General features: G+C 33.2%; 5 protein-coding genes and 2 long non-coding RNA genes across 8 annotated transcripts; 5 read left to right on the top strand and 2 right to left on the bottom strand.

The window, feature by feature from the left end:
• Positions 1,465-3,968, top strand: LOC107638950 (berberine bridge enzyme-like 8). Its single transcript, XM_016342350.2, has 2 exons — positions 1,465-2,264; positions 2,838-3,968. The coding sequence occupies exons 1-2, from the start codon at positions 1,607-1,609 to the stop codon at positions 3,800-3,802; spliced, it is 1,623 nt and encodes a 540-aa protein (XP_016197836.1). The 5' UTR covers positions 1,465-1,606; the 3' UTR covers positions 3,803-3,968.
• On the bottom strand, positions 7,456-8,045 carry LOC107638952. The gene is made up of 2 exons (XR_002360659.1): positions 7,822-8,045; positions 7,456-7,706 (listed from the first exon to the last, which is right to left on the bottom strand). It is a non-coding gene; the product is annotated as an uncharacterized LOC107638952 (long non-coding RNA).
• On the bottom strand, positions 9,165-11,269 carry LOC107638951 (transcription initiation factor TFIID subunit 8-like). 2 transcript variants are annotated; one of them, XM_021120743.1, is made up of 2 exons: positions 10,752-11,269; positions 9,165-10,587 (listed from the first exon to the last, which is right to left on the bottom strand). In XM_021120743.1, the coding sequence occupies exon 2, from the start codon at positions 10,455-10,457 to the stop codon at positions 9,276-9,278; it is 1,182 nt and encodes a 393-aa protein (XP_020976402.1). In that variant the 5' UTR covers positions 10,458-10,587; positions 10,752-11,269; the 3' UTR covers positions 9,165-9,275. The 2 variants fall into 2 exon arrangements, with proteins under 2 accessions (XP_020976402.1, XP_016197837.1); XM_016342351.2 differs by having other exon boundaries at positions 9,165-10,439; positions 10,956-11,269.
• LOC107638953 (metal tolerance protein 11-like) lies at positions 11,329-15,480 on the top strand. The gene is made up of 6 exons (XM_016342352.2): positions 11,329-11,832; positions 12,991-13,100; positions 13,272-13,517; positions 13,795-13,899; positions 13,970-14,203; positions 14,777-15,480. Exons 1-6 carry the CDS (start codon positions 11,658-11,660, stop codon positions 15,119-15,121), a joined length of 1,215 nt encoding a protein of 404 aa, XP_016197838.1. The 5' UTR covers positions 11,329-11,657; the 3' UTR covers positions 15,122-15,480.
• On the top strand, positions 16,687-17,919 carry LOC110270906. The gene is made up of 3 exons (XR_002360658.1): positions 16,687-17,020; positions 17,189-17,380; positions 17,464-17,919. It is a non-coding gene; the product is annotated as an uncharacterized LOC110270906 (long non-coding RNA).
• On the top strand, positions 18,619-19,701 carry LOC107636091. The gene is made up of 3 exons (XM_021120139.1): positions 18,619-18,949; positions 19,036-19,116; positions 19,249-19,701. Exons 1-3 carry the CDS (start codon positions 18,757-18,759, stop codon positions 19,329-19,331), a joined length of 357 nt encoding a protein of 118 aa, XP_020975798.1. The 5' UTR covers positions 18,619-18,756; the 3' UTR covers positions 19,332-19,701.
• On the top strand, positions 21,818-26,031 carry LOC107636092. Its single transcript, XM_021122339.1, has 7 exons — positions 21,818-21,999; positions 22,120-22,286; positions 22,353-22,534; positions 22,684-22,840; positions 23,109-24,386; positions 24,843-24,999; positions 25,479-26,031. Exons 1-7 carry the CDS (start codon positions 21,818-21,820, stop codon positions 26,029-26,031), a joined length of 2,676 nt encoding a protein of 891 aa, XP_020977998.1.

The raw sequence follows: 26,104 nt of genomic DNA, 5'->3' as shown, positions 1-26,104 counted from the left end.
AAGTATATGAATGATTATATAATAATAACTGATTGTGTGAATATTAGACTTGAGTTAAAGGTTCAATTTTTATTCAAACCAGAATATGCTTATTATATGCATGCATGTGTGAGGGTTTAAGTTCTTTAGGCATGCAGTTGAATTAGAATTGAAGTTATTATATGCACTCGTCATATATACCAATTACCATATACGTAATTAAAGGAAAGAATATATGTACTCACGTACCCTTAGACTAAATCAAAATGTTGACTTGCTAAGCCTTCAATTTATAACATTCCATTTGTTCATTGTATCCTAAATCAAATTTTATACTGATTACATATATCCTTCAAGAAATATAGCTGTCTTCAACTTATATTGAAAAATTAAATAAAAAAGAGAGGAAAAAAAAAGTCAATTAAAAAAATCTGGAAACTTCAACGAGCTGAACTCAAATTCTATAACAAACGGATATATGGTAGGGTGAGAGTACGGATTGGTTTGGTTCAGGTTTATGGTAAAATTAGATTCGAACTGATTAAAATATAATTGGTTTGGTTTGGTTCGAATTTATATTTTTGTGTATATATATTCAAACTAAATTAAACCGATTAAAAATGGATTGGTTCGGTTCGGATAATTGGGTAATCGATGACTTTGAAATTCATAAAAAAAATCAAATTTTTATCTTAAAAATTCAACAAGTACAATAAACATGTAACATCAATAGAAATAATCCAAACATGTTAAACACCAAGTACATTAAAAACTAAACTCATTAAAATCCAAACATATTAATAATGAATAATCATTGTCTAATAGAAAAGCCATATATATTTTTTTATTTAATTAATATATGATCGGGTTCGCGGGTTGGTTCGGGTTTTGCACCTCCAAAACCGATATCCGAATCAATCACTAACAAAAGTCATCAGTTTGGTTCGGGTTGGACCCGATTCCCCGTTAATTTTAGAATTAATTTAATTGGTTCAGTTCGGATTTGGACGGATAATCGAGTCATTGATGATGAGTTTATATTCAAAAATCTAAATTAAAATAAAATAATAATCTCCCTTTCCCCCTTTATTAAGCGAAAGACCAAAATATGAGTGAGATAGAGATTAAAATTATTGTCACGGGGAAATAAAAAAGAAATTGTACATCCAAAATCTAAAAATTACTACGCATTTAAAATTAATTTTAATGATTAGTTCTTGAGTCTTTTTAATTATTATCTCATCTTGTAAGCAACAGTTCACTATGTTAGAAATAACAATATTGACTTTCACCAAAAAAAAAAAAAAAGAAATAACAATATTGACAAACGTAACGTAATATAAATCAATATATATATGGGTTGTGAGGTCAAAGGATAATTGAGTTACGTTATGGATTTGTTCTTCTTAAAAATTCATGGGTCAAATTGGGAGGTAACCCAAGCCGGCTTGCATGTTCTCATTATTTCATTCTGTAATATTTGTTTTTTTGCATGTTCAAGGGCGCCTTATAAATTCCAACACAAACCATGCCAAAAAATATAGACTCATCATAAAAAAATACTCTTATCTTTGTTAAAAATTAATATACCAAAAACATTATTAAGCTAAGATAAAGAGGGGAAAAAATGGTAGTTCGTTCTAATAATATTAGAGCATTACCATCATTATTATTAGTTCCCATTATTGTTGTGTTATTAGTTTCCTTAGCACCATGTTCAACTTCAGCTTCAAATTCAAAGACATTCATTCATTGCCTTGTAAACCATTCAGATTCTTCTCACCCAATAAGTTCAGCAATTTTCACACCAAGAAATGCCTCATTCACTTCGGTGCTGGATTCCTACGTTAGAAACCTTCGTTTCAACACGTCGACAACAAGAAAACCATACCTCATAATCACTGCTTTGCATGTATCTCACGTGCAAGCAGCCGTTGTTTGTGGTCAAAAGCACAACCTGCAAATGAAAATTCGAAGCGGCGGGCATGACTACGAAGGAGTGTCATATGTGGCTGAAGTGCCGTTCTTCATCCTAGACATGTTCAACCTGAGATCCATAGAGGTTGACATAGAAAGTGAAACAGCTTGGGTACAGGCTGGTGCACAGTTAGGTGAGGTGTACTATAATATTGCTAAGAAGAGTAAAGGTCATGGATTCCCAGCAGGGGTTTGTCCCACAGTTGGTGTTGGAGGGCACATAAGTGGTGGTGGCTATGGCAATATGATGAGAAAATATGGTCTTTCAGTGGACAACGTTCTTGATGCACAAATAGTTGATGTTCAAGGTATACTATATTAAGTATTAACTATTGGGGAAGCTCAAGTGGAGTGGATTTTACGTGAAGTTGATAGTCGAGAGTCGTTAGATGAAAATTTAGTCAAATCAGTTAAATTATCTAACGACTCTCAATTATCAACTTTACGTAAAGTCGACTGCACCTGAGTTTTTAGCATTAACTATATTATTTAAGAGTTTAAAAGAGACTTTTTTTTTTTTGTTAATATCCATTAATTTTCTATGATTATTTTTTTTTGTTATAAATTTTTAAATCTGAAGCGTTAATTATTTAGTTTAATTTAAAACCAAGTGAACTAAAAACATGCATTATTTTGCTAATTTTTTTTACTCTATATGTGTATCAAAAAAATTTACCTAATTAAATTAATCGATTTTTCTAGAAAAACTTTTTTAAATCAAGAATCAATCAACAAAATAGTAAATAAACAAAGGTTAAAAATTTGAGCTATTATTATAGAAAAAATATATTAAATAATTGAAAAATGGTTCAAATCTTTTTTTTTTTTCAAGATCTAAATGTCTTAAATTTATAGTAACAGTGATTGAACTTAATTAACAGGTAGACTACTTGATAGAGAATCAATGGGCGAAGATCTGTTTTGGGCCATTAGAGGTGGCGGTGGTGGTAGCTTTGGTGTTGTGATTGCCTACAAAATCAAGCTTGTTAAAGTCCCAGAGAAAGTAACTGTGTTCAGTGTTTATAGAACCTTAGAAGAAAATGCCACAGACATAGTTTATAATTGGCAACATGTTGCACCTACCATTGACAATGACCTCTTCATTAGGCTTATCATGGATGTGGTGAATGCAACACAAAATGGAACTAAGACTCTTAGGGCTAACTTCATAGCCTTGTACCTTGGTGACTCCAAAACCCTAATTTCTCTCTTGCATGACAAGTTTCCTCAATTGGGTTTGAAGCAACAAGATTGCATTGAAACAACTTGGCTTCAATCGGTGCTCTTTTGGACTAACATCAACATTTCAACTCCTCTTGAGGTCTTGCTTGATAGACAACCACAATCACCAGTCAACTTCTTGAAAAGGAAATCTGATTATGTGAAGAAACCAATTTCAAAAGAGGGTTTGGAAGGAATTTTCAACAAGATGATTGAGTTGGTAGATACTATACTGTATTTCAATCCTTATGGTGGAAGAATGGCTGAGATTCCATCAACAGAAACTCCTTTTCCTCATAGGGCTGGCAGATTATGGAAGGTTCAGTACCAAGCAAATTGGAAAACTCCAGGGAAAGATGTTGCTGATTACTACATTGACTTGACTAGGAAACTTCATAAGTACATGACTCCTTTTGTGTCCAACAACCCTAGAGAGGCTTTCTTCAATTACAAGGATCTTGATTTGGGAATTAACCATAATGGTAAGAACAGCTATGTGCAAGGTAGGGTTTATGGGGTTGACTATTTCAATCAAAACTTCAATAGGTTGGTTCAAATTAAGACCAAGGTTGATCCTTCCAACTTCTTTAGGAATGAACAAAGCATCCCTACCCTGCCACATTAGGGTAATCATCATTCAAAATTATATTATTATTGGGAATAAAACTGGCTATTTCATGCTAGCTAGATATTATGTTTAGATTTGAAAATTAAAGTCCATGGGAAGTTATACACAAGTTAAATAATACTGTAAAGAATTTATATCAATAAAATATAAACTATGGGTGTTATATAGGTTTTTTTTTTTCAATAGTTCCATATATCAAAGCCGCTAACTATATTCATCAAAACTGAAAACCACCAAAAATTGAAATAACTTGAAAGAGGTTATTGGATCTCATTTCTAAACCTAACCAATTCAATCGTCAAAACCTTATATGCATAATAATAACATGTTTAGTTTCATTACATATATAACGTGTTTTATCAATATAAGTTACTCTTTTTATTAAAAAAAATTAAAATCTATTTGAATACTCAAATTGATCAAATCCCAAACCACATCAGCAACAAATTATATATATGTTTTAATTCTGTGGTTTTCATTGGAATGATTGACATCAACAATTATTACAACTTACAAGAGTGATCAAGTGATGACGAGAAACATATTAAAATCAGTCATTAAAATTAGATATTAGTATAAAATACATATTAAAAATAAGTTAAATTATATATATAATTTGTATATAAATATATATAATTTAACTTATTTTTAATGTTTATTTTATATTAATGTCTGATTTTAATGACTGATTTTAATGTATATCTATTATAGTTATTTAGATTATATATATAGTAATAGTAAGTTTAAATTTAGCTGCCAATGAATAATAGTTCAAATGGCATAATCTTTCCATACTTATCTAAGAGGTTGCGAGTTCGAGTCTTCATATCTTTGGTAAAAAAAAAAAAAGTTTAAATTTAGCTCGTTGATGCAAACTTAAAGGTGTAACCTAGTTATTATTAACTACTATATTATATCTCTTAATTAAGTGGCGAGGTTTTCATGTCTTTACTCTTGTGAATAAAGAATATTTCGTGATATCATGCATGTATTTCCTTGAAAAAAAAAAAAAGTTCTTTGATGCAATTTGTAAACAAAAAGAACGGGTCAATTCCACGGACACCTGCTAATGGCGGCTGATTCCCACTTTAAATGATACTGTATATTTAGCACTGTTGGCCATTACCGTGGCAATAAACTTTGCTATTAGCAACACATTAGTATAATAATTATATATTTGTCATTATTACTGTATATTATAATAGTAATTATATATTTTTTGTAATAATTAAAAAAAATTATCGGTCATTATATAATTATTGCTAAACTTTTTTAGTAATAAAATAGGGGACCACTTTAATAAAGATAATAAAAATGTCTTTTTTTTAAAGATATTTACATGTATTATGTTATTATTGGACATTTTTATTAAACTGATTAATAATTTATTTTTTAATAAACCAGAACAAAATCGGTTTATTATAGCAATAATAATAAACCTAATTGTTTGCATTATAATTATTAGACTCGATTTGATCCGATCAAATTATACGATCTAAACCGAATATCTTTAAATTTTTTTATAAAAAGACAAATATATTCCTGATTTTTTGTTTTGTGGATATTTAAATTTCTAAAAATTTAAAAATACACTTAAATCTCTAAAAAATGGGTTTATTGTTATTATTATAAAAAAAATCGGTTTTATTCTAATTTATTAAGAAATTTAAAATAACTGATTCATTAATACGTCCAATAATAATGCAAAATGTAAACGTGTTTACAAAAAGACGTTTTAAGCGTCTTTATGGAAACATCCCTCTAATATAAGATGACTAATATCCAATTTCTAATAAATATATTAGCAATTATTTTTATTGTTGTTAAAAATAAAATAAATAAATGCTAAAATAATTTTTTTTAGTAGTGAATAATTAAATAGCTATTCCAATATTCAACCTACCACAAATTAAATGTTTTTTTTCCAGATAAAATATTGTTGGCCCAAAATTTCAGAAAGAAATTATCCCACGAATCTCACGTTATCTACCATTCTTATTAAAATTGATAGGGTCATCCGAATCACCCCTCCAATTATACACCAAACCTTTCGGCTGAATTATATTCGCACGAGTATCAAATAAATGGGCAATATCCATAAAACGATACATGTCGATGATCAGAAGAAACATCTAATAAAAGAAGCTACTTATACGTAGCCTTAAAGTATAAATACCTAATTTTTAAATAAAAAATTAAATTTTTATGTTTTAATATTTTCAAAAATAATGTATATTTTAAAATTTTACTCATTTAAATATTAAAAATAATTTAAAATAAATTAAGATTTTTATTATTATATGAACACATCAATATGACATCAAGTAAGGATTTCAACTGCTTTATTTCATTTTTCAACTTTTATAGTTAAATTTCTCGAGTCCAATTTCATAGCTTAGTTCCTTTTGCTTTGGCCCCTTTCTTATATAAGCAATCAGCATGAGTCTTCTGTTATGAGTGTGTGATGTTCAAGAATTACCCTTCAATTGGCACTAAAATCTTTTTGAATTACTTTATTTTACTCTTATGGCAATCCCTTGGATATAGTTTGCACTACTTGATGATAATTCCTGCACAAAAGTGTCAAAGTTTATAACCACATAGACTTTCCCACAGCAATGCCTTAAGCTTGTGATATATCTAATTCTGTCAGAAACTAAACATTTGGTTCTTTTCATTAATGAGATTCATTTATTTATTTCTTTTAAAGTATTCAAATTCAAGAGAGCCTCAGCCCACTCAATAACCTCCCTACACAATATAGCAAGTGAAAAGCATAACTTATATGATTTTCACTAAAAATCAAACTTATGAAAGATGAGCAAATGACCCATATGATAAATATTGGAAAAACACAAATAGTTCAACAAACGACCCTATTTAATGTCATAGATGGTTCAGTCTTAAGAAGAAAGTGACAACTTAAACCTGGTTTCACTTCAATCTTAAAAATGAGGACCAAAGGATTAAGTAGAAACTCCTTACACTCAGAAGGGCATACTAATAAAAATAATAGTGGCTAATGCAAAGGTAATAGTTACAACACACACATCAATTTTAACTGTTAAATAGTAAGTTCTTATTGCGAATATAAGAAACACTTAATATAAGATCAATTAATTTGTACTGTCCAATACAGTAGCAAATCTAACACTTTCGGTTCAGGATGGGGAGGAATTTTCCATTTTTACCCTAGATAAGCACACACTTAGCAGTAAAAACTAAATAGAATAAACAATGTATCCAGAATAAAATGAAAAAAGATACTTCAACTGCTAATAACTTGAAACTAAAAAATATAATGATATAATCTAAACACCTAGCAGTAAATATAATAACAACACAATCAAAAGGGAACTCAGCTGAGACAACAATATACAGAATTATCTCAAATATCAAATGCAGGGGGAAATGCTCTAAATGTTAACTGTGTAGTATTTCATTTATCAAAACCCATCTTATAATAAAAGGGATTGGCAAGCGTTCTTAATAGCTAAGTCTTATATGATATATTTCATACCAATACTTTTTGTATATAAGCAAGGAATGGATGGCTTACCTCTTTTCTAATCTAATAAAATTTCGTTTTTTATGAATAAATAAATTAACTTGTCCTATAAAGACAAAAATCTCTTATTAAAAGGCAGCAGTTTTGAACCATTCACTCATTTATTCATAATTAGAAATCAGTCTCACAAGAAGGATTAAAAATGTGACCTTTCTCCATACAATGGTGCAACATCGCCGATAAAACGGCCATGTATCAACAGAATATCAGAGTCCCGCAAAATTACAGCTGTTGGTTTTTTCGTGGCATTCCCACCCTCTTCTTTCCCTTATCTCTGTCCAGTTCCTTCCACACTTTGCCAAAAATTCATTCAATAGTCCCCTTGTCGACTTTCTGTACAACAATCGTCAAACACACATGCGGCATACATGGTGGACCAAAAGGAAACAAATTATGACCAAAAACATCGTTAAATAGTACAAGCACAACAAGGGTCAGCGTAAACAACCATTTAATTTAGAAGCAGCAGCTCATAGAAACACCAAACACGGGATGAAATCTATAAAAGAAAACAGAGACAACATTCATTATTAGTAGAAAACAGGAGAACACTTTTTAACAAAAATTTACGATAAATAAATCATTTAAAGCATTGAGAGATTTAGAAAACAACAAGTGAATTCAATCAATTCAAAGCTACAAACTATGTTAAATGCAATAAAGTAGAAGGCACATTACCCCAAATATTCTCTTCAAACTCATCTGACAACCATTTTGCAAGAGTTAGCACAGGACACTCACTTTCAGATTGGGAACACTAGAAACCATCACCATAATGAATTCAGCTATCAACTTATATAAACATTTGGAAAAAGAATGAAGATTTTCCCAATGCGTGCCCAAAGGACAATCATTAAGGTTTTAAAGTTATCAATGTATTGAGTTTCAAAGGATTCCACTAACAAAGATCTTAATGGGTTCCCTTAGGACACACAATAGCAAAACCTTAAAAAATTGTGATTATAATATGTTAAACCAATATAACAGTCAGAACATTAAAGCATATATATGCATAAACTGAAATAATTGATGCCAAAGAAATCAACGAATGAATATCATGGAATTCCATACTTATAGGATGAGCTCAGGCTTGGATGCTGAACAAATTAACAGAACAAAGCTAAGCAGATAATAAAGGAGGATTGCTGTTCTGAAACTTCAGCAAAACAGTACAATCAAAACAGATGATGATAACATTAAAAGAAGGTTCAAGTTGAATTCTCAGTAAATCAAACTACAATCTCAACGAAAAAAGATTTTTCAATGACAAATTATTGGTATTCAGGCAGCAGACTGTGAGACCACTTAACTGTTGAACATCAGTATTCAGATATACAATAATAAGGATATCAACCAGTATTATGAAAATCAGGAAAATTGATACTCCAACCATTCCAAAATATCTAATACTTTGGAATTTTTGGTACATTTAATATTTAATGTATTGGATACAATTCATGTCTAAATGCATTGAGTAATCAATGAACCAAAATTCCAAAGTGATAGATATTTTGGAGCGGAGGGAATATGTGAATACAGAAAACCTAAATTTACAGGAATAATCTATCACACCAGTTCAATACCCTAAATCTTAGATAAAACAGAGTAATGTAGTCTTACCTTTTCGATGAAATGCAGAGACTTCCGAAACCATTCCCTCAAAATGAGGGAAGCCATGCAATCCCATTACATTGATATTTTTTATAAAAGATGAAATAATATTAATAAAAGATAGATAAAAAAATCAATAAAGATAAAAGAATAAAAATAAAAATTCGAACACAAGTCACAGCTACAGAAAAAAAGGTTTTAATTAAGACAAAAAAGGGTTAACCCTTGAAGGTCTTCATTTTTACAAACTCAATTCCTACAACATCCAACAAATCCAGTCAATAAACTAATCTACAACAGAGTGAGTTCTTGTGGGTTTTCCATAGATTGTTTGAGAATAAGCTCAACTCTCCTCTTCTTATCATCCCTCTCGTCTTCTCTACCAGCCAAGGCCGCTGTTCGTGAAGCATCCTTCTTCTGATTCCTCATATCCAAGGACTCGTGGATAAGCTTTTTTCCAGCCCTGAACTTGAAATAAACAGTAGGTCTCACAGCTGGAAGAACTGTTCTCCCTTGCATCCCATCATCTTCGCACAAAACACCACTACTCCTCATCATCTCAATTGCAGGAGCAAATGCCTCCAACACAGAAACATGATTTGCAATCATATCAACATCATCAGAAAGCTTCCCCGGCAAGGGAACTGGAGAAACATCTTTGTTATCCACAGGAGCCTTAAGGTAAGGGTTCTTATCACCCCCTTCACCTTCTCCTTGTCTAAGTGAAGCACCACCACCACTCGGCACAACCACATTCGAAGTCGTATTGCGTGTTTCTACTGAACCACTACACAACAACAACCTCTTCTGCAAGCTCAACAACGACCTCTCAGCCTTTCTACGTTGCCTGGCCTGTTCAACCTTGTCTTCCCGGGGATCACAAGTCCTCTCATCCCACATAGGCGTGTGAATATAAGTGTGAGGGTCCGGCAATGCCGGCAACCAAGGCGGTATATGCTTAGAAGGTGGTGCCTCCCCCATTTGCAAGAAACTAGGGATAACTTTCCGCTGCCGAATCACTGGAAAATTCGGTATTGGCTGAGCAAAAGGAACCTCATCACCGCAATTCACAAACCTCATAAGATCCCTAACAGTTCCTGAACCTAAAAGGCATTGACTTTGACCAGAACCTATGAAACCCTTGACCTGTTCTAAATCCTCTAACCCTAGAATCAAATCAAAGACACTACATTGCGATCTACCAGCAAGGTTAGCATAAAATTCAGCAATTTTCCCCAAGTCAATAAGGTACCTAATTGTGACATCGGAAAGTGCTTCGATGGCGGAATTCTTGACGCCATTAAACCCTGCAGATTCGCAAATCTGTGCCACGGCTATTTGAGAAACCGCACGCCCAAACTCGTCAGATGAAGCTCTTCCTCCAACTCCTCCATGGTCGATGGTCCGTCGATTAGGGTTTCCTAATTTTACACTTTCTAATGTAGGATTGCAACACTGAAGAGAATAAAACATTGTTTGGTGTGAAGATTGATGAAGTTATGGGGTGAGAAAGGTCAGAACAATTAATCAATAACCAAGTTATCAACATTCAACAATTAATCAATAACCAGCATCCAGCAATAAACTGAACAATAAAATGAACCATTAAACAGCAACCAGCAACAGCAAGGCAGCAAGCAGGACATTTCCAATATAATGAACCATTAAACAACAATAAAATGAACCATTAAACAGCAACCAGCAACAGCAAGGCAGCAAGCAGGACATTTCCAATATAATGAACCATTAAACAACAATAAAATGAACCATTAAACAGCAAGCCACTGAGCCAGCAACAGCAAGTAGCAACAAATCAACAATGCATTTGTCTGTAAGTATTAACGTGGAAAAAAAAGGCTATAAATCAACAAAACTTAGCAACAAATCAACAAATCAACAGCAAGTAGCAACAAATCAACACTAATGAACAGAATTACCAGTAAACACTAAACAGCAAATAGTCAACATTACCTGAATCGGTGGCTCGGGCTCCATATTGACTTGGGAGGAAGGCTGAGTGGGAGACTGGGAGCTGCCGTGCTGGGTTGAACTGATGGGTTAGGGTGGTGGCGTCTCAACGGCGGCGGCGTGGTGCTGTGCTGCCGTGTCGAGTCGGTCGGTGGTGGCTTCGTGTTGGCCTGATGTGCGACGGGCCGAAGGCTTCGCGGTGGTGGGTGGCTGGGTGCGCAGGTCGGCAGGTCGGCAGGTGTGGCTGGGTGCGCAGGTCGGCAGGTGTGGAGATTTGGAGAAGAGGGAGCGATGAGTACTGACAAGGTTAGGGATTGGGGATTCACGCGCCAAAACCATCAATCGTCGTCACCGTCCAACAAAACCACCACCACGGGTCGCGCGTGTTTCTTACTCTCTTAGTTTCAGCTACTACTCACTCCTTCAGCTCATTTCTTTTTCATGCATTTCAATTCCCCGTCTCACGTTTCGAATGAAACTATTTCAATTGTGTCTGCATCTTTATTACTAGCAAAGAAGAAAGAAGAAAGTATATCATAGCATCAACACCAACCACAACCACAACGTTCTCTAAAATGCATCAATGCAATCACAACCGTTGATTCTTCTTCTTTCAAAATCTTGATCTACTTTTTCAGTCAACAACGACGACGGCGAGAACGTTATAAACGACGACGTTTTAGGGGTTTGTGGTGAACGGAGACAATGGTGGAGACGTTGGAGGTGCAAAGCGACGAGCAGAGGTCGCTGCTGTCGCCGGATTCGAACAATGGCGACCGTTCATGGCGGTTGAACTTCGAAGGGTTTCAGATGTCGTCGCCGCACGCCGACAAGCAAGTGAAACCCTCACGTGGAATCCATGACTGCTACGGTGTTCTAGGTACAACACAAATTATAAAATCGAAATGGAAAAAAAAAAAAAGAGAAGGAACAAATGAAGAAATAAGATGAAGATAAATTGAGTAATGATTCTAATTAGTACCTTAATTTGTAAGTGATTCAAATTAGTACCTCACATCGCTACTTGTCAGATCCTAATTTGATCGGAACTTTACTAGTTTGAGGGCGAATTTGAGGATTTACTGACAAATATAAAAATTTTGTTATAACCTTTTTGGATTTTCTTTCGGTATTGGTTTTGTAGTATATTTTTTTGGAATCTGCTTTTTGTTATGATATGGTGTGGTTAATTTATTTATTGTGAGTGGGAATCTGGAATTTGCTTTCTACGAATGGTTGTAGTCAATTGCGAGCTTGTGCTTCTAGAGTTTTTGCTGTTTCTGTGTGTACGAGAAGGATTTAAGCTCCCTGTTTTATATTCTTTTGTATTCTCTTTTGCTATAAGAGTATACTGATACTATTTAGGGTTAGTTTTTCTCTTTCCGATGGTGGATTTCGTTCAAGGTGAAATTTCAGAGTTTGTCGTAGCATTTATGTTTGTTTGGCCTGGTTTGATAGTATTTATTGGAATTTTGTGTTTTGGCTTAAGGGTCTGGGACTCTGGGTATAAAGTGAAGGTCCTTGTGGAGATTTGGGTGTTTTGGGGTTCTTTCCGTTTGCACAATATGTTAGTAGCTTTCGGTGATTGGATTGTACACTTTCATGCTCCATGTTTTTAACTTGAAGAAGTTGCATGAAATGAAACTGGTGTATTAGGTTTTGATTTGGATTTTGGATCTTTGCCTTGTGTCTTTAAATGGAGTTTTGTTGCTTCTGTGATTCCTGCAGATTTATGGAAGGCTTTGCTTTTCAAGTTTACAATCTGTCTGCTTGTTTTCATATGACTTGCTTACTGTGTTGTCTGGTTTATGGAGACTTTTTTCTTATTATTTTTGTGGTCCTTTAAATCAAGTTTATTTGTACTTGAGCTTTGAGTGTGCTACTGAATTTTCTTCATCCATGAATTCTTATGTGAGGATTTCTTTCTGAGAGGAGGTTAATTATATTTCTAACAAGTTTATTTTGAATGATGGTATCTGTATCGAACTCTTACCTACTGAAATTTGAAATGATATTTCTAAAAGTATTCATTCCTCAGGGCAAGAAGATGACATTGCTGAGTACTATCAGCAACAGGTTGAAGTGCTAGAGGGCTTTAATGAAATGGATGCCTTGGCAGAACGTGGTTTTATTCCTGGGATGTCAAAGGTCTATATTTCATTCTGCTTTCTATGTTTCCAGCTGAGTTTTCCAAACAAATTGATGTCCATATAATTGACTAGAGTAAAAAGTGGTTATATAAATAAGCCACTATTGAAATATATTTTAACGTTCCAAATACATCAGTGCCTTTGGCTGAATATCCAATTTTGTGTACAGGAGGAGCAGGAAAAGCTAGCAAGAAGCGAGACGTTTGCCATCAGACTATCAAATGTAGCAAACATGGTTCTCTTTATTGCTAAAGTCTATGCATCAATCAGAAGTGGTTCCTTGGCCATCATTGCATCCACTTTGGACTCGCTTCTTGATCTCCTGTCTGGATTCATACTCTGGTTTACTGCATTTTCCATGCAAACACCGAACCCATATCAGTACCCTATAGGAAAAAAGAGAATGCAACCTTTGGTTAGTTCTCCTAATTTATATTCTTTTTGAGAATGTCTGAATATCAACTTATGTTCTTGCCTGTCATACAAAGAGTTGGTATTTTTCTGTTTCCCTATCTTCTTGGCTCTTGGGATTTATTTTATAATTACAATATAGTTTGGTTCTGTTGTGTAATTGTGTAATGCGTACATATGTTCCATGGATAAAGCATAAAAGAAAATTTCATCGATAATTCTCTAACGGATAATCATGTTTTCATCTTGCCACTAAATATTGAATTGAAAACTGGTTGCAGGGGATTCTTGTTTTTGCCTCTGTTATGGCAACACTAGGATTGCAAATTATTTTGGAGTCAATGCGGACACTAATTATCAGATGTAAGTTGATTATTGGTTATGAAGTTGACATGCAAACGGATAACAATATATCGTGTTTCTCTAATCTAATCCATTGCATAATAACAACTCCAGGAAAATGCATTCAGCTTGACCAGAGAACAAGAGCAGTGGATTGTTGGTATTATGCTTTCAGTGACGTTGGTCAAATTCCTCCTAATGATCTATTGCCGCTCCTTTACTAATGAGATTGTCAAAACCTATGCCCAAGATCACTTTTTTGATGTGATCACAAATGTCATTGGTCTCATTGCTGCACTTTTGGCAAATTATGTCGATGATTGGATGGATCCTGTTGGTGCTATCATTGTAAGTGAATATTCCGCCTTTGTTTATTTTATTGGTTTGAACTGTTATTTTGTTAGCCATAGAAAAGGACACACAAGTCTTCTGCCAAACTCTCCATGAATTTATGTTAAGTTCTGATTCATACCTAGGAGTAAAAGCTAATGAACCAAAAATATACAAAAATGATATTTTTATTCCTCACATTCATTGACAACAGTGACCATCTCTGCATTAGCTTCTGCTGTCCTCCTGTATTTTTGCAATTTATTCCTTTTTACGGAAATCAATATCCTGTGCAAAAGGGACCTGGTTAGACGACTGCAACTGTCAAATTAGCCTCGTAATTTCTGTAGTCTCTCTTCCATGAATTATTGCATGTTATGATGGTTTGATGCATAAAGCATACCTTTTATATCATACTCTGACTTCTAAGATTTAAAGAACAATCATTAGTCCTTTTGAGCAGTACCATATTGTGATGGAAGCGATGTCATATTATCACTATTTATGTTTACTTGCCAGCCTATATAATAGCTTGTAACATATAACTTTCAATTGCCTTACTTATGGTTATGGCTGACTCTTCTACTACAGCTGGCTTTGTACACTATCCGCACATGGTCATTGACAGTGCTGGAAAACGTGAATTCCCTGGTTGGAAGATCAGCTGCTCCAGAGTATCTTCAGAAACTAACATACCTCTGCTGGAACCACCACAAGGCCGTGCGGCACATTGACACTGTGCGTGCTTACACTTTTGGGTCTCACTACTTTGTTGAGGTTGATATTGTCCTGCCTTCTGATATGCCCTTGCAAGAGGCTCATGACATTGGGGAATCGCTGCAAGAAAAGCTTGAGTTTTTGCCTGAGATTGAACGCGCCTTTGTTCATCTTGATTATGAGTACAGTCACAAACCTGAGCATGCCCAATCCCATTGATAGCAGCAATTAGGAAATGCAATGCCTTGCCATCAATTGTAAATGTGAACCATTTCACTTGGATTCAACTCTAAAGTTGCTAATCTTTCCACATAACCCTGTCATGCACATAAGTTCTTAAATCTCAACTTGGTAATAATATGCCCCAAGTGTATGTCATGATAGGAAAATCATGCAGAGATCCTTGAACATCCCAGAGTACTATAGTAGCTGAAATAGAATCCTTGCTTCTACCTCTATTCAGGTACAGTATCACCTTTGTTTTGTATCTCAATATAGGGTGCTGGTTAAAATGTGCAAATATAATGTTTTCCTTGGACCAGTTTCATGATTTAACTATAGGATGTGCTATTTTCCAATTGTCACAAATCGTTTACCAAAAAATATAATAATCAACTTCAAACGTGAATTAGAATTACTGTTTACTAATTCATACCAGGCTCCATATCTATTTCACAGCTAGGACAGGTAACTAAAACATTAATAAATCCATAGTTCAGATTCCTGGAAAATAATTGAGACTAACTAAAATACACACAACCGTTGAATTGTTCTACCCAAGACTCTAATTGCTAAATTTAAAGGGATTGGTACAAAAATTAAGCAAGAAATAGTTACATCTTCAACTAAACACCATTTGAAAATAGATGAAATTGGATAAAAGAAGGAACCGTTACTTACCTACCAACGATCTAATCCAATTGGACCATTCGTTTGCACTGAATTCAAAAATAAAGAGTTGAAATTTGAACCAAAAATCAACCATAGAAATTAGGAAATTCCTATTCATATGAGAATAAAAAACACTTGGCAACTACGAAAGTTTAAATATTCCAGCCTATCTATGTAAGCAACCAACGGAATTTTATGTAAAACCCCGTAATATATGAATAGATAAACCTCCCAAAAAAAAACTAAATAAAAATTAAAAAACAAGAATTCAGGTATTCCGGGATTGATGAAGCGTTTTGCACATTACGCTGAAATGTTAATTTAACCAAAAGACTTTGGAATTTTCAGCTGAATGCAAAAGTTGAATACGCTAATTAAACCCAAAAATACTGGCATAACATAAGATATAAAATCAGCATATTCTAAATTGAAATAGTCTCTTTTCTTCCAAAAAATTCAAAAAGTTGAAATCGAAAAGAAGAAAGACAAAGAGGAACCTGCAACAAAAATTGGAGCTTGGCTACAAGACATAAGTAAATTCATAAGCAAGGGGATCTCATGATAATTTCAGCCAAATCTCCTCTGTTCTCGCTTGCATTGCTCACCACACGAGAATTGTGAGCCATAGAAAGCTCTATTCAGGCATCGAAAGGTAACTTCATAGTCTGGAGAAACTTAAAATACAGTAGAAGAAATTTTAATTATCACTTTTCAATGTTGATAGGATGGACGGTGCAACGAAGCTGGACAAGAAAGAGAACCATGTCATGTCCTCAAAAGAAAAGGGTCCAGTTACGAGCTCACTAAGGACCCCACTTTCAGATGTCCAGTCCAATACAAGAAGTAATATTCCAGGTAAATTTACAAACAACTTATTGAAACCAGATAGCTTGCTATTCAGTTTCCACACTCATTTTGTATCTTTCTTAAATGAGTCGTCTATAGATGTATGGTTAAATTACAATAAAAGGATAAGGATTTTATGGCTTTGGTTTATAATTGGAGTGAAAAGGGATCTTCACATTGTCAAAACGGTTTATACTATCTACTCTTAACTTCCACTTATTAATTACGCAGGTGACGAAAGGTGTTGTAGTTTCAAGAATAAGAGGAAGGTGAATGAACTATGTAGCAACGAATGGTTAAGCTTCACAAACAGAAAATGTTTCGATTCTTTAGCTAATGAAATAACTCAACAGAAAGAAACAAGTGACATTCCACGCTTAGGTAAGAACCATATAAATTCATATAAGTGTAGAAATACTTTTTATCAACCAAATAAATCTTTCCATCATAGAAGGTTTCAAGAACATTTTGCATATTAGCAAGTTGTTGGGGTCAATAGTTTTTGGCTAATATAAGTCTAATTATAGCTACCTAATACAAAAAATACAGGATTGGTACCACCTATTCAAAGAATTGCTGAAGAGCAACCACGCAGATTTTTGGATAACAGCTTTACCAGTGGTTTTAGAACAACTAATGTTGCAAAAACTATAGACATAAATGGAAAACCCAGCATTCAGACAACAGAGGACACGCTGTTCTTGGGGTCTAATGTGTTGTCACAGGTGACTTTATCAAGAGGTAATTATCATAAACAAAAAATTCGAACCAGAAGAGTTTTGTGATTATGTATATTAGACTGTGAAGTGTTATTTTGATATTAGATGACTCAAAGCATGCTAGGATGAAAAGAGCAGCCAAGATAGCTAAGAAAAGGAAGTGTGTGGGTGTTGCTTCCCAACAAGGTAAACATACCATACTCTGTAGTAGAGTATTCAAAGAAATTTCCTTCTTTCCAAGCAAGAGCATCAAAATATGTTGCATCGACTGATAGCCATGATTATAGTTAGTTAATGAACAAAAAAATTATTGATATCATAGGTTATCCATGTGACTCATAAAAAATTTTTCGTACAGAAGTTACTATTTCATTAATTGACATCCTAATTCATAACTAATTTTTCAGCTTGTAGTAGAGATAATACAATTTATGATAACAATGAATTGGGACTACAAAGGCATCCAGCCTATTAGGTTAAAGGATCTTTATATATATAAGCAACTATTGGTTGCTGATACATCTATTACTCATTGGAAACCATTAGGTGTTTTGGTTTTGTAATGGCCATAGAAAAATTATGCAATGTGTTAAAAAGAAAACATATTCTTGGATTCTGAATAACAATATAAATAGTGACCTTCTTAGTATATGTAAGAATAGTAAGATAGCTTCGATTATAGGAGAAGTTAGTTAGCACATAGAAAAATTAGTGGAGAATACGAGTGATTATATCACATGGTGAAATTTTAAAAGATATACAGAAATAGGTATATAATAAGGTGAGTTGTTATGCTATTTAGAAAAACACAAATATAAAGTAAATACTTATACACAGGTAACCAATTGGTTTAAGGAATTGAAACTTCTTATCATTAAATATAATGGTATTTTATTTAATCTTGGCTTGGAGCAATATTGTAATGTAAAAAAATAATGAGATCAATTTAATTAGAACAAAGGTTTAAAAGAACAAAGATAAAATGATGTGATAGATTGGATGCTGAATGATTATTAATGCTATAAAAAATTAGTAAAATTGTGTAGCCAATGCATGGTGAAATTTTATATGTATAAAAAATAAAGTATAAAATTTCAAAAACCAATTATTAGAAACTAAGAATTATTAGATTTACAAAGTCATTAGTATCTTATGATTATATGAGTAATTAAATAAGGTGTTATCATGTGATCTAATTAATAATGACTCAGCTTATTCTTATAGTTGTGGACATGGATCATCATGTTTAATACCAAAATTAAACATGAATTGATACACTCGAATTTATGTGGGTCCACACAATATGATAAAAATATCAGCAAAAGAACTTAGGCATACATAAACCCAAGAGGTAGTTTTTTTTTCTTTTAAAAGTGCACATGTTTGATTGTTGAAGGTATGGTAAACAATTTAGGAGTTATACAAATCACTTTCAATGTAGAGGACAAGGAAAATCTAATGGAGTATGCAGTTGATGGATGTATTATAGATCAAGGTCAATGTGATGGAAGAAGTGAAAATCAGATTAAGAGAAATGTTTCTATACCGATTTCATCAGTCAGCCAATGGCCACTAAGTCCACCATTAAAAGGTAAACGAGTAATAACAAAACTAATGTAGATTGAAGTAAATAGCTAGACGTATCTTTTGATATTAAACACAAAATGAACTCTACAGGGGCAGCACGAAACGCGAGAATTGAGAGAGCATTCATATTAGCTAAAAAAAAGCAAACCATAGTCTCACGCACCCAAGAAGGTAACAATCACGAATAATAAATACAACTACCAACTCAGCCATGTTCTTACACAACTTTAGATCATACTGTCTACTATACGGGTGAAGTGAAAGTGTCTAAATTTTTACATAACTCTAATTTTTTGCTCGCAGGAACTATGCCTGCAAGCAAGGGCGGTGCTAGGCACAAGGAAAGGGGGGCAATGGCCCCCCTAATTTTAATTTTTTACATGTAAATTATATGTAAATTTTAGTTTAGCCCCCCTTAAAATTTTATTTTAGTCTTATTTTATTGTATAAATATTTTTTGCCCCCCTCTAATATTTCTTCTAGCTCCGCCCCTGCCTGCAAGCACATTCACCACACAAACCATAGAAGTGAGTTCGATGGAAGGTATCACAATCTTTTTGAATTATTATATAATAAATTGAAAGGCAATTGTTATATGTTATATGCACAGTGATTGAAAAAATGTTGCATCATGATCCCTCCACTTAGGATTCATAATGAGACATATCCATATCACTAATTTATTCATAGTTGAAGTGATTAATGGAGTTGCTAATACTCTAAAATATTTAACTTTTTATTAAAAAATTATTTGATAGAAAATATATAATTAGTTTGCAGTAGTTTAAACTTATTTTAGTTTTTATTAAAATTGTGTATTTTAACTTTCAAAATTACTGCTTCACTAATTAGATAATTTTAGCTATAACAAATACTTAATTTTCTATGTTATACATAATACACATATAAATATTAAAGCAGAATAAAATAATGTTATTTTCTTGCTTTCTTAGCATTACATTAAGAAAATGTCAAATTGTAATAGAGAAGTAATATGTGTATAGCCGTATAGGATTAGTGAGTAGCTATTTATCAAAAAGTTACAAATGCATCAACCCACCAATTATTATAACCCCAAAAGAAAAGAAAAATTGTCAATTATATCTAACGTGCTTCATAATTGGAAAAAAAAGTGTATACATAGTTACCTACTTTAATTTCTTTGTGTATAAACTATTAAAATATATGAATAAAGAGTAAAAATAAATCCTATGGAACTAATTTAAACTATTCATAGAAAGTATAAAGAAATAAGTGTTGTTTAGTAGGATATAGTAGTTAGTGATTTTGTGCTAAAATATAAACCCTTTTTCTCCTTCCCTCTCAATAATTTAACTATAAAATCACCCCATTAATTTTAATAGATAAAACTCAGTCAACGTAATTAGATCATCAAAAAATGAAATATGTCATATTTAAATATTTGAGTCATAATTTGAGAATTATAGAAATTTATAACTTACTTATTTTTGGCTTTTTAAGTACGTTATTTATTTATTCTGTATTTCTTAATTATTGGTGAAATAAATTTACAATTTTGATCTATTCTAAGCGATTAATGTAGTTGCTAATACTCTAGACAACAACCATATTCAACTTGATAAGTGTATTATATTACACTTGATGATTCTTCCTAAAATCAAATGTAAAGATGTTTTTTTTTTTTAAATTTAAGTATGGTGTATGTATATTTATCAATCACCCTTAGAATAGGTCAACCAACATATACTAGAAGGTATAGAAGGCAACTAATGGACACAAAAAAGAGTCTTGATATCTCCAAACGCATGCAAGATGTGTTGAGCTCTTTGTATGTAGTGTAGTATTTTTAGTTTAGGGCATTATTAAGAATTTATATTCACCCTCACATCCATTAATTAATAATTTAAGATTATTCAGCTAAGATATCTGGCAACTGTGTTAGGAAGTGACAAAATTCTTTAATAAAAGTTTGGCCTACTTTATTGTTTACCACTAATTACAAAAATGGTTGGAAAAAAAATAAAGTGGTTGCCAAAGGTGGAGTAACATGGGTTACAAAAGAAAATTATAAGATAGAGTTTAAATAATTTTTATTCTTAGGGATTACTATTTAAAGCGGGCTCTTATTTACAGAATCAAATCAAAATATATGAATTTATTAAAAATCACGTTTGGTACTTTGTATGTTAGGCTCGGTAAGGACTCCAAGACAAAGACCTATGGAAGCTGATAAAGACTATTGCAAGCAAAATTGTGGTATGTTATGATTTGGTGGAAGGGAGCATTATTGGGAGTTACGGGTTTATAACTCTAACAAATCTGCTAAACAAACTGCATAATTTTTTATTTCCACTATTGGAACCTTAGGTTCTTACCATTCAGTTTCTTAGTTGTTAAGTCAATCAATTTACGACTAATTAGGTTACTTTTTGCACCGTTAATTATCAAGAGTTAACTTCACAATGCAGGCAATAAGGCATCACACAGATCTAACACACATTAAGTCTACTGAACGGTCAAATAAGGGTATGAGCTTACTTAATTGAATTCAACATAGAGTCTTATTTAATGAAAGTTTTAGGCAGAAAAAAATATCTCAATCCTATTTTTATATTTTGTTGGTCAATATGCAGAGTATGTGAACATCGGATATGCAATATATGAATGTGAACATTACAATGCTCTATATTAGTATGCTGAAAGGTTAAACAAAAGTTACAACACAACAGAACCGAAATTCACATTATGTTGTAAAGGAGGAAATGTTCAACTTCCACAATTACAAGAGGCCCCGAGAGTGTTGTATGATTTGTTGTAGAATAATACCCCTAAGAGCAAGCATTTTCGGGATAACATCAGAGCTTACAATAGCATGTTTCAGTTCACATCAATGGGTGCAAAGATAGATTGTGGCAGAAGTCAAGCAAGAGGGCTACCAACATTTATTCTTTGGGGAGAGAATTATCATCTAATAGGTAGTCTGATTCCTCCAGAGGGAAACATTGCAAAATTTTTCCAACTGTATGTATTTGATACTCATAATGAGATTGAAAATCGCATGGCAGCTATTCGGTAAGTTTTAGGGTTATTTCTTTATAGAATAGGTTTAGGATTTGAAGTTACTGTTGGGAGTTTTTGAATAACAATGATCCTATTAAAATCTGGTTGTACAAATTCTGTTGTCGTAAATAGGGGTGAACATCACAAAGAGATACATGAAGATATTGTTAGAGAATTGAAACAGATGCTTGATGATAACAATGTACTGGTGAAGGCATTTCACATGGTTAGAGACTCACTTGCACGAGAGTCTAATAATACAATAAAGCTCAGGCTTTTGGGTAAAAGGGGGAAGGATGGTAGGTGATACAACCTGCCCAACACGGATAAGGTAGCTGCATTGATTGTGGGTGACTTTGACATAGATAAAACTGATAGGGACATTGTGGTAGAGACACAAAGTGGAAGGTTACAAAGGATTAATCAACTCAATCCTACTTATTTGGGATTACAATACCCATTGTTATTTCTATTTGGAGAGGATAGTTACAAGGAAGACATACCTTTCAACAAGGGTAATCAAAGTGGTAGCAAAGGGCGACAAGAGGTTTCATTAAGAGAATTCTTTGCATTCAGGATACAAGAAAGGTTAGCTGATGGATCTTCTTTGTTATATTCTAGATGACTATTCCAGCAATTCTTGGTTGATGGGTTCTCCATCAATCATCTCGCTTAAATTATATACTACTTGATCAGGAGAAACTCAGATGTGAGATGTACAAGGGTATAAAGGAAGCAGTTTTGTCCGGGAAAACAACACCTTCATTGCGTGGCAAACGTATTATATTACCATCGTCATTCACAGGTGGCCCAAGATATATGATTCAGAATTATCAGGATGCAATGGCAATATGTAAGGCTGTCGGTTATCCAGACCTATTCATTACATTCACATGCAATCCTAAGTAGCCCGAGGTAGAAGACTTTCTTAAGAACAGAGAATTAAATGCAGAAGATAGACCTGACATAATATGCATGACATTCAAGGCAAAGCTGGATTTGATGATTAAAGATATTAGAGCAAACAAAATTTTTGGCAGAGTTTGCGCAGGTATGTCTAGAGACGAAATTAAATTACATTCGATTAATTGTTATTATAAATATTGTGTCTAAAATTTCAGTGTCCATGCATTTAAATATTGTATTGGATTTAGCTTATCTATGTCCTTTTGTTGACACAGTTGTATACATAATCGAATTTCAAAAATGGGGACTACCACACGCACATATACTATTGTTCTTACATAAGGATGACAAGTTTTCGACAGCTGAAGACATTGACAAGATCATATCTGCTGAGATTCCAGATAAGGAACTAGACCCTGAATACTTTGAAGCAGTGGAAAAGCACATGATGCATGGTCCATGTGGTTTAGCGAGAAAAGATTCACCGTGTATGGAGAATGGAAAATGTGTACGTCATTTCCCTAAGCGTTTTGTCGATTGTACAACTATTGATGATGATGGGTATCCAGTATATAGGCGTAAAGAAGATGGAAGAAATATCAACAAGTATGGGGTTGACCTTGATAGCCATTATGTGGTTCCACACAACAGACTACTACTTATGAGATATGGCGCACATATAAATGTGGAGTGGTGCAATCAATCAAGATCAATAAAGTATTTGTTCAAATACGTGAACAAAGGTCATGATCGCGTAACTGCTTCCTTCTATAGAAGTGTCACAGCGTATGCTGAGTTAGATGAATATGATGAGGTGAGTATGTATTACGATTGTAGATACATATCACCATGTGAAGCGGCATGGAGGATTTTTGGTTTTAACATCCATTACAGAGATCCATCTGTTGTGAGATTGGGTTTTCACTTACCCAATGAACAGAATGTGATATTCAAAGACCACGAAAATCTGGAGGATGTTGTTAGAAAAGCATCAGTGAAGGAATCTATGTTTTTAGGATGGTTTCAAGCAAACAAGGATTATGCAGAAGCAAGGGCACTGACCTATGCTGAACTACCAACTAAATTCGTATGGAAGCCAGATGAGAGGGTTTGGTTGCCTAGAAAATCACACTTTGTTATCGGAAGGATTTTCTATGTACCTCCAGGATCCGGTGAAAGTTATTATATGCGGCTATTGCTCAATTTCGTAAGAGGGCCAACTTCTTATGAGGACATTTGTACTATAGATGGTGTTTTATATTCTACTTTCAAAGATGCATGTTACGCACGTGGCCTCTTAGATGATGACAAAGAATATATTGATGCAATAGTGGAAGCAAGCCACTGGGGATCGGGTACATACTTGAGGAAGCTGTTTGCAATGCTGTTGTTTTCAAATTCAATGGATACACCAGAACACGTATGGCAGAAGACATGGTATCTGTTATCCAATGATATACTTCATAGGCAGAAGAGGCTGCTTGACAATCCAGGTAATTCATTGTCGCAATCTAAGGTTTTGTATTTTTAAACTGAATGGAATGTCAATATCAGTAACATATTGATATTTATGTTAAATGAAAATTCATTGTTAACAGTGCCATATGTGTTTGTAGGATTTTTCGAGAAATTTTGTTAGTCTATGTAAGTATATTGTGTATAATAAAAAATTTAAGAAATGAGAAGTTTTTAGTAGCCATGCTAATCATAATTGGACTTAGGTGTATTATAGGATATAATTAGCAATTCAATGAATAGAACCAAGATTCCATAATGGACATGCAATCTTATCTTATAAGAGAGATAGTTATAGTGTATTCAATAAGTTGTCTTTATCTAAGCAAATAGGATAAAATTTAATATTATTTGGTTTTATTTTTTTTTCTGGTTACGTAACTGAAGTTATTCTTCAAGATTCATTCATACAAATTTGGTCTTTCTATTGACAGATTTATTCCTTTCCGATGATGAACTGAAGGAGTTAACGTTGATAGAAATTGAGAGAACACTTAACTCATACAATAAAAGTCTGCAAGATTTCTCTCCGATGCCAGTCCTAGATATAAGCCAACTGAATAGTCAATTATATGCTGATGGAATGAACATGTTAAAATACATGACCAAAAAAATTTATTTAAATAATATTTAATTAATTTTATTTTTTTTGAAAATAGCATTCTACATATGAAGATACAAAAGTAGTTACTTATTTGGATTATATAATAAATATAAATTGCAAATCTCTGATATTATTTTTTTCTAATGAAGAACTTATTATCATGGTTTTCAAAACTAATTATATAAAATACATAATTATCTTCATAAGTAAATTTGTCAATCTAACTTCTATTATAACGAATTTGAAATTTTCAATGAATTTTTACACGGCCATCTCATAATTTAATAACAATCCATTAAATATTAGAATATTAGCTTTCAAATAGTTAATTTAGTCTATTTATTTTTTCCTCTTCATTTGCAGTAGTTAGAAAATAGAGTATAATTTCTAATAGCCTTTTTTTGCAAAACACATATTCGAAATGAAATGTTTTATATAGTCAATTACATGCTGATGGAATGCACAGGTTAATTTCTGATGAGCTCCGCTATGATAAAAGACAGCTAGCTCTAGACCATGCCACCTATTTGCAACAACTAACCGACGAGCAATATTTTGTTTATAAGATAGTCATGGATGCTGCCGAAAATGGGAAGGGTGGAGTATTCTTTTTGTATGGGTATGGTGGAACTAGCAAAACATTTGTTTGGAAGACTTTAGCAGCTGTATTGAGATCTAAATCACAGGTTGTACTTACTGTTGCATCGAGTGGTATTGCATCTCTTTTATTACCTGGGGGTAGGACAGCACATTCACGTTTTTCAATCCCACTCAATCTAGATGAATTCTCAACATGCAATATAAGACAAGGAAGTGCATTGGCCGAACTGTTGATAAAGACAAAGCTTATCATTTGGGATGAGGCTCCTATGGTAAATAGATTCTGTATTAAAGCTCTTGATAGGACAATGCGTGACATCTTAAGATTCAAGAATCCAAACAGTCTTCACCAGCCATTCAGTGGGAAGATAGTTGTTTTTGGGGGGGAGACTTTCGACAGATATTGCGGTGATCCCTAAAGGGACTCGGCAAGAGATTGTTAACGCCACTATAAACTCATCTTACATCTAGAATGATTGCAAGCTCTTGACA

The sequence above is a fragment of the Arachis ipaensis genome, chromosome B04 (genome assembly GCF_000816755.2).
Source record: "Arachis ipaensis cultivar K30076 chromosome B04, Araip1.1, whole genome shotgun sequence".
NCBI lineage: Eukaryota > Viridiplantae > Streptophyta > Magnoliopsida > Fabales > Fabaceae > Arachis > Arachis ipaensis.
Note: the sequence above shows the minus strand (reverse complement) of the source record. Positions and strands in the feature narration are given on the sequence as shown.

Coding starts and splice junctions, on each gene's coding strand:
- LOC107638950 (XM_016342350.2), top strand. CDS start 1,607: ATGGTAGTTCGTTCTAATAATATTAGAGCATTACCATCATTATTATTA. Junction 2,265..2,837: donor ACAAATAGTTGATGTTCAAG/GTATACTATATT, acceptor CTTAATTAACAG/GTAGACTACTTGATAGAGAA.
- LOC107638951 (XM_016342351.2), bottom strand. CDS start 10,979: ATGGAGCCCGAGCCACCGATTCAG. Junction 10,440..10,955: donor AGCCCGAGCCACCGATTCAG/GTAATGTTGACT, acceptor TATTCTCTTCAG/TGTTGCAATCCTACATTAGA.
- LOC107638953 (XM_016342352.2), top strand. CDS start 11,658: ATGGTGGAGACGTTGGAGGTGCAAAGCGACGAGCAGAGGTCGCTGCTG. Junction 13,900..13,969: donor AGTTGATTATTGGTTATGAA/GTTGACATGCAA, acceptor TAACAACTCCAG/GAAAATGCATTCAGCTTGAC. Junction 14,204..14,776: donor ATCCTGTTGGTGCTATCATT/GTAAGTGAATAT, acceptor CTTCTACTACAG/CTGGCTTTGTACACTATCCG.
- LOC107636091 (XM_021120139.1), top strand. CDS start 18,757: ATGGTAAACAATTTAGGAGTTATACAAATCACTTTCAATGTAGAGGAC. Junction 18,950..19,035: donor ACTAAGTCCACCATTAAAAG/GTAAACGAGTAA, acceptor TGAACTCTACAG/GGGCAGCACGAAACGCGAGA. Junction 19,117..19,248: donor AGTCTCACGCACCCAAGAAG/GTAACAATCACG, acceptor TTTTGCTCGCAG/GAACTATGCCTGCAAGCAAG.
- LOC107636092 (XM_021122339.1), top strand. CDS start 21,818: ATGGGTGCAAAGATAGATTGTGGCAGAAGTCAAGCAAGAGGGCTACCA. Junction 22,841..23,108: donor TCAGGATGCAATGGCAATAT/GTAAGGCTGTCG, acceptor CTAAAATTTCAG/TGTCCATGCATTTAAATATT. Junction 24,387..24,842: donor GAGGCTGCTTGACAATCCAG/GTAATTCATTGT, acceptor TTCTATTGACAG/ATTTATTCCTTTCCGATGAT.